This window comes from Charadrius vociferus, unplaced genomic scaffold, assembly GCF_000708025.1.
Source record: "Charadrius vociferus isolate BGI_N301 unplaced genomic scaffold, ASM70802v2 scaffold1041, whole genome shotgun sequence".
Taxonomy (NCBI): Eukaryota; Metazoa; Chordata; class Aves; order Charadriiformes; family Charadriidae; genus Charadrius; species Charadrius vociferus.
Window position 1 is genome coordinate 1,067,633 of NW_009646843.1, and position 11,253 is coordinate 1,078,885.

Consider the following 11,253-nt stretch of genomic DNA (forward strand, 5'->3'; position numbering starts at 1 on the left):
CCTCCTGCTGCTCCCTGCAACTGTCACTATCTACATCTTTTCAGTCCCCTGCAATACTCCTACAGTTCTCCCACCTACTCCCTGAACAATCCTTTTCCTTTTCCCCATAGCTCAGCCTTCTCTCCCATCTTCAGTTTTGGGCTCTCCTCCAAGACAAGAAAGGCATTAAAAAACTGGAGAAAGTTCAGTTGAGAGCCACCAAGAGATTTGGGGGCTGGAGCATTTACCCTGTGAGAGAGGTGGGGGGAGGTGGGCAAGTTCAGCCTGGTGAGAAGGCGGTTTCAGGGGGATGTAAGAGCAGGCTGCCAGTTAAAAAGCACGTTATTGAGCAGACGAAGCCAGGCTCCTCACGCTGATGCATGGCTTGGAGATGAGTCAGTTGAAACAAAAGAGGTTGAAACCTGATACAAACTGAAATTTCTTTACAGTCAAACCCTGGGACAGGTAGCCCAGGGAGATCGTATATTCTCCACCCTTGGAGGTTTTCAATGCTAGACCGGATAAAGCCCTAAGCAGCCTGATAGGACCTCAGATTTGACCCTGCCATGAGCTGGAGGTTGGACCAAAGTCCCTTCCAACCTGGTCCAGCCTGCCTTCTCTTAGCGAAAAGAGGGTGAACCAGAATGATCACCAAGTCCAGAGCTTCATCCGCAGCCGGGCTGTGGGAACCCTGCAGTCAGCACCACCACCCTAGGATCATCCCGTGACAGCTAGAAAAGCCTTGTCAAACACTGTGAATGTAAAGAGAAAAAAGTAGGACAAAGGATTCAACTGAGTTGTGACAGTGACACGTGCCTGTGCTGGGGGAGGAGAAGGAAGTGGTGGAGCACACAAGTTAAATGGGCCAAGAGCATGGACACAATAATGTATCAGCTGCATCACCAGCAGAGTGAAGCTGTGAGATGGAAATACATCCTTCCCCTCTGCCATGTGCATACTCTGGTCACAGGAGGGTGCTCAGCTGTGAGCAACATCTTCCTTTCAGTTAAAGCAACCATGTACAAATGTAATTCTCCCATTATTTTAACTGCCGAGGGGGACTTAGTCAGACGTGGGGAGTACAGGGACCTCCTTTTGCTCCAGGGGGTAGGTCTTGGCAGTGGCTGAGATGCTGTGGCAGCTCCCATCCCAGTCTCTGCCCTGTAGGTAAGGACCCTTCCACTCCAGGGAGAGAAAAAGCTGTGAAGGTGCTCATGTTATCTAATAGAAGAGAGATCTCAAATCCATCATGACTCACTCATCTTTCAAAGCTGTCAAAAAAATCCCCCAAACCCAACACATCTTAAAAGGTGGAAGACGGAAATCAAAGGAAAAGTAGTGGCTGAAGGTTTGGATTCTGGTTTGGTACGTGTGTGGGAAGGCAGCCAGGCACAGACGGGAGCTCAGTCTGGACAGGCTGTGGCCACTGCCACGCTCCTACCCTGTCCCTGGCATCCACCAGCCCTGCTGGGAAGGCGAGCACAGTGCTCTGAAACCGAGAGTGAATGGACCCGGCACCAGCAAAGCATCACTGCCATCTTGGTTAACTGGAGCGATGAGCCCGCTCAGCTGAAGGGATGGACCGCGACAGAAGCTGTTGCTCGGCATAGGTCTGCCTCTTGGCCTCTCCTGGGGAGGAAGTTTTGGGAAGTCTCCCCAACTGGGGAAAATCATGTCTTTAAAGGAGATGACTCCCATTCTCCACTCCCCCAGCACAGGTGGAGGAGATGGTAGCTGGGTCTGTAAAGGTAGAGAAGTGTTTTTATTTGCTATTTGCACTGAAAGTTTCTGTTCTGTTGTGATTGATCCTTGTTACCTCAACCTCCAGATCGAAAAGGATTAGATACTGGAATATGCTGTGAGATTTTTGGAGTCACTGAGGGCTATCTCAGGCATAAAGATGTCCCTCTCTCATTAAACTGTCACTTTCCATCTTAAAAATGGTGACTTTTTGCTCCTGTCCTCTGAATGTGGTGCTGGTCCAGAGCCACATATGTAATAGGATCATTGGAGGGTAACTCAGGCCATGCAGAGGTCATCCTGCTCCAAGCAGGGGGATTGATGAGGAATGTCCTCCCACTTTACCAACATTTCATTTGTGACCACTTCTCTTTGTGCAGGAGGTGCTTCTTGCTCCCCTCAATCTTGTCCATGTTCTGGATGTCTCGCTGTTGAGTTTACTAATGTAACATCGGAATTTGAAACCAAACAAGAGCACTTCCCCTGGCTGTACGACCTGGGACACAGAGAGCATCAGTCTGCTTCCAAGAAGGGGTGGCAGATTTTGCAAGAATCCGGTAAATTGGGATGGGAAAATGATCAGGATCAAAGACAGCTCATCTGAGAGAAGCTCCAAACCAACCAACGCGGAGTTTTGCTCGGAGAGTTCAACCACTGGCTGGCTGCCACCTGCACGCTGCCTGTAAAGGTACCAAACAACAAAGGATTTGAGAGAATTGGCATTGCAAATGTGAATTATAGGAAGAGAAGCCAGTGTTAGGTGTGCTGAGCATGTTGCTAAGGCCTCTCTGTTTAGGCATTGCGTCCCAATTGAGTTCAAAGCGTGTATTGTGGCGTGATAGGCAAACACTCAAGCTCTGTCCAGACAAGGTCCAGAGGTTTAGATGCTCAGCATTTAGGTGCTTGCAAAATATGTTGATCCCTGAGGCTCATGATAAAATCTAAAGCTCCCTTTGAAAGTTAAGTGTTTAACATGAAGGAGCTGGTAACCCATTCATCTGCTGCCAATGTTTTAACAAGGGGATGCCACAAGTATTTCCCTGTGTGAATTTTGCACAGTGAAGGGGGAGAGGCTGTAGAATTCATTTTCTCATGTTTGCACAAAGAAGGATTTTCCAGACAGCATCAAGAAGAGAGAGGGCAGCAGTGTGAAAAGTAAAGAAAGGAATAAGGTCTATGTGCACTAAAAATTGTAAATAAATACAAATACTTGTGCCTAGAAAATCAAGGCCTGTGTATGATTTGGGAAGAGTTTATCCTAGGGATGGGGAGAGGGAGCCCACAGTTGTTCTCCTCCAGGGAATAGGGGTTTTTTTTGTAATTATTGACACTTTGTGCAATCTGGTGCTCTTCTAAATATAATTTTATTAGCATGAGAAGCCACTTGGCAGCAGGAAACTAATGCTGGTGAGTTCACAGTTTTCAAGACAAAGCGTTCTCCTAGAAGGAAGAAGAAAGACTGATTTGGAAAGAAGAGCCTCGCAGCTTCTGCCTAAAACCAGCCTCCGCCTGCCATCTTCTTGTTGCGGGCTTAAATGGAGCAATATTTCCTAGCCTCAGCTTGTTTGTCTCTGGTTTCCAAAGGAGATGAGGCATATGCAGTCACGCTGTTCACCAGCTCTCCTGTCACCCTCCCACAATAACCTCCGAGAGAGGAAGGAACACGTCTATGGAGGCTGGGTAAAGAATAAAGGCTCCCGCTGACACCCACCCCCTGGGACGCGGAGGTTTGGGCAGGAGCCCACGAGTGGTTGCGCTGCTTGGCTGCCCGGCGAGCGTGTTCCAATTTGTCAGGCAGGACGGGACAGAAGAGCTACAGCTGCTGGGGACAGGAGGACACAGCCCACGGGAGCCGTGGGAATGGCCGCTCCGGCACAGGGAGCGCCTCGCTTCCCGGGAGGAGGGTGATGTAATAGCGCAGTATAGCGAAGCCACGCGTTGGGCTGTAGCACGGCTGTATCAAAGCGCTTTTCTGGGTATTACGGCAAAAGGAATCCAGCCAAAGAATCATGGTGAGTTTTATTTTATTGAGCAGAGACAGCGGAGATGAGGGCAAGCTGCTCCCGTTGCTGTGCGCAGGCATCTGCGGCCATTGGTGACGGGGGCTCAGCTGCTGCTGCTCGGTGATAGTGAGGACTCAGCATTTCCCCAGGTGCTTCAATCTTATTTTCCCTCCACTTCTCCTGTAAGAGGAGCAAGACAGACTTAGACAAAGCAGAGTATGACAGACACAGCACTGTGGGACAAAGAGCTCATCCCTCCGAACAGGACAATTTGCCTGACTCATGCTAGTGTGCCCTGGTGCCTCACGGGGAACATCAAACCATTTTCTCCTCTCCTTGCTCTCCTCTGATTTCCCTTAGGATATGGCAGCCTTGAGTGTGCATCAAATGTTAAGGACTGCTAAGGAAAAACCGATGTTTTGTGAGCGCGTTCAGGCCAGGGTTGCTGGCTCCTATTGCAGCTCCTTTAAAAGGTGACAGAGCTCAGGGAAAGGAGAAACTCAGGTTCTTCCTCTGAGATTTTGTGTCTTGTTCCACAAAGTCCCTTCAGACTTTTCAGGAACAATTTGGCACGGCTCAGCTCCTGCATTCCTCCAGACACTTCTCAGTACCCAGAAGTGTGGGCAGTGAGAGTTGCAGCCTGTGGCATATCGTGGGAAATGTGCATCAATTTAGTGCGTGCAGAAGGTACAGGCAGGATGCAATTGCCTGCTGGGCCCCGTGCTGCCTCTCGGCATGGCAACAGCAGCGTGCAAAGCCTAGAAATGAATTTAAATTAACTTGCATTGATGTGGCTCTGTTCCAAGGAGGAAATATTCCACTTGGCACAGTTCAGGGGCTGGTCCGTACAAGAGGAGCAGCCTGGATGCAGGGCCTCCCCTCCGTGAAGAACATCATTACATGCGTGGAAATGGAGCCAACTCTCACTGTTACTTCAATGCCCTCTGCTTTCACTTACAGCACTGCCTTGCAGAAGGCGCACTTGTTTCCGTACGTGATGCCATCCGTGCCGCAGTGAGGGTTGGACTCCCTCGTGCAGTACACACTTCTGTTTACAAACTCTCTACAAATCTGCAAAAGGAATAAAAAGAAAAAAAAAATCCCTTTTCAGGACTCCCATACTCTTTCTTTCACTTTCCAGATTGGATATAAGTTCACTAATGCTTTTTCTGACAAGAGGATTAAAGCGGCAGTGATGACACCGCCTATTTACTGAAAGAAAAAGCCCTGTCAGAAACGAGCAGAAGCAATGTTTCAGGGGAATTTTTGCCCCGTGTTTGAGGAGGGAAACTGTAGTCACCTGGGAGAAGTCTTGATCTCCCAAAGACAGAAGTGGATTAGCCTAGGCATGTAGGAGAAGAGTCAGCACTGATGCTCTTTCAGGCGTTTGGCGCCAAGTTAGCTCACTGCTGCATGGCTTCACACAGCTTGCCAAACTGTGCGCTCAGCTTGGTGCTCGCTGAGCTTTCTGCCTTCCCAGCGGGAGGAGGAGAAAACCATAGTCTATGGGGAATTAAAAGTGCTGTCCAGGAAATGTACAGGTATTTTCTCTCTCTGGACAGGTCGCAGCAATGGACCTTGTTTGGGGGGATAAATCACTCTCAATAGTTCATTTGTTTCATGAGAAGATTGGACAGTGGAGCAAAGTAGACAAACGTGGTGCTGCATACAAACACAACCCCGTGCAAGTACCCTACACCTAATCATGGGAAGCATTTGCTAAACCAACCATCTATTTCCCTGGTCTACTTGCTAATGTGGCCACATATAACATCCCCTGTACAACAGTGAACTCCCCAAAATTGGAGAGAACTCCCCACCTGCTCCCAGCAGACATTAAAAACTGTTTACCGCACACCAAGATCTCGGTTACAAACCCATTTCTCTAGAAAATGCAGGTACAGTAAGCAGAAAGCTGCACTAACCTCTTCAATGTCTTGACCTGCTACATCTGGGGAAAAAAAAAAAAACAATCAAAAATCAAACAGAGATTTTACACGTCAGCATTATTTTCTGATAGACCCTGAATTAAAGTCCCAAACCCTTTATGCAAACCACGGTGAAACACACACCAGGTTTTTCTTACTCCGTCATCCTGCGCGGCGGAGGAGGGGGCAGGAAATACATTATCTGAATTGCTTTTCAGTATTTTGCTTTTTTGAAAAATGTTACTAAAATACCATGTAATCAGTCATTCAGCTGCTAACTGCACCTCAGACACACAACCCAATCTCCTGGAAGGCAGCCACTCCCGGGGAACCGAGCTGCCATATCGGATCCGGAGCTGTGCTCAACAGAGATTTTAAAGCTATATTGACTTTTAAGGCTTTTAGGCTCCTGCACCTCTGAACAACGAAAATGGCTGGTACTGCTAACAAGAGTGAACTGTGGAGAAGGAAAAGGAGACCCCGTGATCAGCTCCACAGCCATCAGCACAGCCCAGAGACTCTCCCAGAACAACTTCATCCCAGGCGAGGTACAGAGACATCACGGGGTGATAGAGAGCAGAACAGGCAGTGCCGGTCAGTAAGAGTGCAAAAATACCCTCTGTAACCACTGGCTCTGGCCTTGGAGATAATCAGTCCATCCTCTTTATACTTCTTCGCTGCAAAGACTGCAGGCAGACATGCAGGTTGAGTCAGAGCTGTGGGACAGGGCGACCCTGTGATGTCTCTAAGGGGGAGCCCGACACTCAAGGGTGGATTGAATGCAGATTTGCAGAGTCTGGGTCACAACGCTGTGGGACAATTACCCAGCATCTCACACAGCAGCAGAGGTTCAGATGGGAGGCTGTACCTTCTGGGTCAGTGGGATCTCCAGCTGTGATGCTGCTCAGGTGGCTCTGGGCAGGAGGGAACCTGGGGCAGGAGATGGGAGAACCTCGTCCTACACTTGCCCTCCCCCGCCCTAAAAATCCCACCCAACCCCCAGCCAGCTGGACCACTACCAATCAACCCACCCTACTTCCTTTGCCAACTGTATCGCCCATCCGTGTTTGATCCCTGGCACTGGTGTATGTATCATGTCCCCACATTAGGCTAGGCTGCCTTAACTGTAAAGTCACTGTTAATGCTATCTGCATATTGTTTACAAAATAACTCATTCAATAGTTTTTATAAATATTACATGCGGCTACACAGGACTTTGTGGTGATGTCTCTTGGCGTTTGTTTATTTTATAGGAGATCACAGAGTTTGCTGCTATTCTGCCTGGCCTTGGAAGGAAGCTTCAGCACTCTGACGGAACCCAGTCCCAATTAAGACTCAATTAGAGACAGATGAGTATTTCATAATGAATAATGCGTACAAAGTAATTCACCTCTTTTCTCCATGCACAGCTTGCAGTTTTCTCAAGTGAATTCTTTATTCAAATTATTCACAGAAAAACAAGTATAAATAATTCTTGTTCTGCACGTTCTTCAGTAACTGTCACCACAAACCTGCCAGAGCTGGGTCAGCTGGACACAAGCAATTGATAACACTGACATGACCTATATGTTCCAAAATCATCACTCAGCTTCCCCAGATCACCAGAGAGATGTGTAAATCTCCAGATAAATAAATGCTGGATCCTCTTAATTTGCCTCTTTGTTCTGACTCCTTGAGGACATTTGAATTTAATTTTCAAGCTTTTCTCTGCAACATAAACGAAAGCTGAAACTTTCATCTAATTACATTTCCACATCTCCAAGGAAAACACCCAATACCAAGATGCTTAGGATCAAAACAAGAGCTGATGACCCTGAGGTGAGAGAGTTTCTTCTCTAACTGGTTCAGCAAAACTCTCCAGTGAACATTTGCACCAAAAATTCATAATTACACTCTGCTTTGGTACGCTTGCTGAAAGAGCCGCTTAAGAATTTGCTCGCTCTGTCTCCCAGTGACACCTCCGCTGTGTTATTCGCTGCGGAGGCACACGAGGAGTGGAAATATGTCATATGAGTGAGCAAGTCCCACAGATATTTTCTACTTGCTCAGCTTTATCTTGAAGCCTGTCATCCAGTGATCAAGGCTCTCCGAAGTTTGCTGTTGTCAGGAAAGGTTTGGGTGTTTTGTTTTGGTTTTTTTTTTTTTTTCCTAGGCTAGGGAAAAGATCACTTACCCGAGAAGAAAGAGAGCAGCAGCAGGCTGAGAAGCACTAAGGCACCTGTTGCCTTCATGCTGCAGGTAGCTCTTTAGTCCAAGCCAAGCGATCTGTGCGGGACGTGTCGTCTCAGCACCGGAGTCCACAGTGCACACACAGACCTGCCTTTCTGTGTATTTATGCACCCATCCGTAGCTGTCCTCCTTCCCCACCTTAATTGTGAGAACTTCTCCACTTCATTTCTAAAGCCATTATTGGTCCTGGCCATGTTTATGGTGCTTTAGGAATGCTGCCCTGTCCACATCAAACCTAGAAAGGGCTAATTATATGAGTGGTAGACTCAGGCTTGTAATATCTTTTTTTTTTTTTTTTTTTTTTTTTTTCTGAATAGTCACAGGATTCTCACAAGGGTGAATTTTCAAAGTGGTGATTCATCAGGGAAGCTGGTAATTTTCATTCTCTGGGCCCTCGCTGAATGCCAGCTCCAAGGCTTTGAGTGCGGCATGATGACACTCACTAGACGTTACGAAATAAATCACAGCATGAGAATATGTTGTCTGTGAAACCAATTATACGTTGTTCCCTGGCTATTTTTAAGGATGGTTCTAAATTTGTTGGGTTGGGGTGGAGAAGCGCTCCGATGTGACATGCTCTCATAGCTGCGTGCACAGTCCCAGATAGGACTGCTGACTCTCTTCCCTGAACTATTTAAACTCTAGCTGTCAATGTTTTCCAGTTTTTTGCAGTCACAAACATATGTTAGGGCTCCGCTCCCACAGCAAGTGGCAAGGAAGGGAATTTGATGGGAAATTGGGAGACTTGAGCTCTATTTCCAGCTGTCTCTGTGCAAGGATTTGTGTTCAGCTGAACTATTTGCAAAATACCTGTTCAGATAAGAATAATGAAATTTTAGCATGCTTTCCTAAGGAGACAAAGCTTATGAGAGCACCATGTATAAATAAATATACTTGTTTATTCATTCCCCCTGTAAATTTTGAATCTACAAGTTCCAACCACATTTGACATAGGGGTGAAAAAAATTTAAAAAAACAACGAAACAAAATATTTTAATACTTTTTTTCTAGCAACAGAGGAAAGATGCTACTAACGGCCTCTTCTCAGGGAGATGCATTGCAGAAGAGCAATGTTATGAATGCCCTACATCTGGGAAAGCATTAGAATTTGCAGCTTGCTAGACACCTTAAAACCCACACAGCAGAGAAGCCATGACTGACAGGTGAATTCGGAGATGTCTATTAAGGGTGAGCTCACGACGCAGCCTCTCATATAATTTAGTTATCAAGTCAGTCAGCCGCAGCGCCGTTCAAAATCATGCTTAGTTCTGCCACTCGCAGCACTACTTGTTTGCCTTTTCTAGTTTCATACGTCACTGCTCATGACCACAGTCTTAATGCCTCAGTCCTTTATCTGCCCAAACGTTTCGGTTACTGTCACATAACCGACTGGCTAAAGCCTTAGCAAACGTACCACAGGGACCAATCCCTTCTGGGCTGGGGAGAAGAAGAGACTAAATTACCAACCGGGTGATTATCGTTGTTACCCCTTTCCACTTCTTTATAACATCTGAAACAGACCATTTGCTGGCCTGGGTGAGGAAATTTTTCTGTCCCTCTGACTTCTCTGAAGATCAGGGTTAGAAGAAGAGCACCTGGACCCTGCTTTGCACTCTAATGGGTGTAACTGGGTAGAGTCTTGCTGGTGTCAAGCCAAGTACTTATCTGTGCTGGACCGGTCTTTAGTCTTATGTCACACAATCCTTTCTGTCTTCTAAAGAATTCTTGCTTAGAGGCTCACAAGGCATCTAGGATACAGCTGTATATCCAGTGCTTACTATTTGCCCTCCCTTTCCCTGTAGGTGAGCTGCTCATCTTTGGGCTTCCTCAATGCCTCTTGAGCTCCTAAGCAAGTATCTGGCATCCTCAGGCAGAAACTACCACAGCAGAGGAGGCTCACTGTAAGATCTTGCTGTTGAATACTATTTCCTGCTATGGCCAAAACTCCACTAGTCTGTGGCCACCCTATGAACCTCTTGGCCAAAAAGAAATTATAGCAGAGCTCGGTCCTGGGCTGACAGGTCTCTGTTCACATCCACTAGCTACTTAGACTGCTCCTTAATTATTTTTCACACACACATATGCAGGTAAGCAGCAAGGACTCTCATGACTCTCCAGTTTGTGTTTTCTTAAGAGCAGGCACAAAGGCATGATGTGATTTACATTGCCTGCACTAACAGAAAAGAAAAAAAAAAAGAAATGAAAATAAGAAGTTCCATCCTCCTTCCTAGGACACTGCACTGCTCTGTGCTGGCACGAGGGGAAGGACCTACAAAATTCCTGGTGAAGAAATGATCTACTTCAGGAAACCAGATCCAAAGAAAAAGCTTGGTAGTCAGAGATTTTGTCCCAAATATCAGCCTTAGCAGCAGATATTTTTGCCACATAACAAGAGAATGGGAGGTGCAGAAAAGGAGAGGAAGGGAGTGTGTGAGCTGTGGCACTTGGGACTTTTGGTCTGTGCTGTTTGCATATTAACTCCTTGACTCATGCAAAAAGATGGCACATCATCATGAACATTCATATATATCATTGCTCCTCCAGTGCACTCTTTAGGCTCCCACAAAGATGTTATCTCCATACCTTTTTTTCAAGATAGTAACCATCTTGGAGCTACCAGCACATCTTCTGGCCCTTCTTTCCTTGGGCTAGAAAATCCAAGGCCTTTTACTGAAGGGTCTGCTGTCCCACCTCTGCCTCAAATACCCCAGGTACAACTCTTTAGATCTCTTCACCAAGAAGCTGAAAGCCTGAGCCCAGTCTCGTTTCTCCTCGGGTCCTCATTAGGCTGATTACAGCCTTGCCCAGCCTGCTGCAATTTTCTGCTGATCAACAGTCTCGATGGATACGCCCTTCAAGGAAGCAGCAGTTCCTAATTTTCTTCCCAATGAGATAGCCTCCTCCCTTTGCCATAAGCCTCTTTTTTGTAAGGCACTGGCAGACCTGTCCCTTGCCCAGGGCTGACCATGGCCACCTTTCCCTTCTATGCTCCCCCAGGGCCATCCCCCCATGCCATGGCCCCTAAAAGGACCAGTTCCTCCAGTCTCATTGCTGTTACAAAGACAAATCCATTTACACTCTATAAGACACCGGAATTAGTAAAGTGGCATTATTTTATAGCAGCTTGGTTTCTCTTCGGATGGTTTGACATGGAATGACGTACTCCCATGAGGGCTTGGGCTGGTGTGTGATGGGCGTTACGCTTTGCTCTTTATTGTGGTTTATTTCACAACTTCTCCTGCCTGACAGATAAGTACCTAAAAGCCTGAAGACCATTACCCCTGCCGTGAAAAAAAACACAACCCAAAAACCAGTCCGTGACAAAGAGAGTGGCTGCATTTCATTTATTGATCAATCAAAGCAGAGACCGAGGA

At 46.9% G+C, this 11,253-nt stretch overlaps 1 protein-coding gene across 1 annotated transcript; it reads right to left on the reverse strand.

Moving 5' to 3' along the window:
* Positions 1-3,856: 3,856 nt before the first annotated feature.
* Positions 3,857-7,881, reverse strand: LOC104293693 (serine protease inhibitor Kazal-type 6-like). Its single transcript, XM_009893217.1, has 4 exons — positions 7,824-7,881; positions 5,648-5,673; positions 4,681-4,793; positions 3,857-3,902 (listed from the first exon to the last, which is right to left on the reverse strand). The coding sequence occupies exons 1-4, from the start codon at positions 7,879-7,881 to the stop codon at positions 3,857-3,859; spliced, it is 243 nt and encodes an 80-aa protein (XP_009891519.1).
* Between the last annotated feature and the right edge of the window lie 3,372 nt (positions 7,882-11,253).

Excerpts from the sequence above, each read along its gene's own strand:
- LOC104293693 (XM_009893217.1), bottom strand. The coding sequence starts at position 7,881 with ATGAAGGCAACAGGTGCCTTAGTGCTTCTCAGCCTGCTGCTGCTCTCT. Across the intron at positions 4,794-5,647 it reads CAGGTCAAGACATTGAAGAG|ATTTGTAGAGAGTTTGTAAA; the intron begins GTTAGTGCAGCT and ends TTCCTTTTGCAG. Across the intron at positions 3,903-4,680 it reads GCCTTCTGCAAGGCAGTGCT|GAGAAGTGGAGGGAAAATAA; the intron begins GTAAGTGAAAGC and ends CTCCTCTTACAG.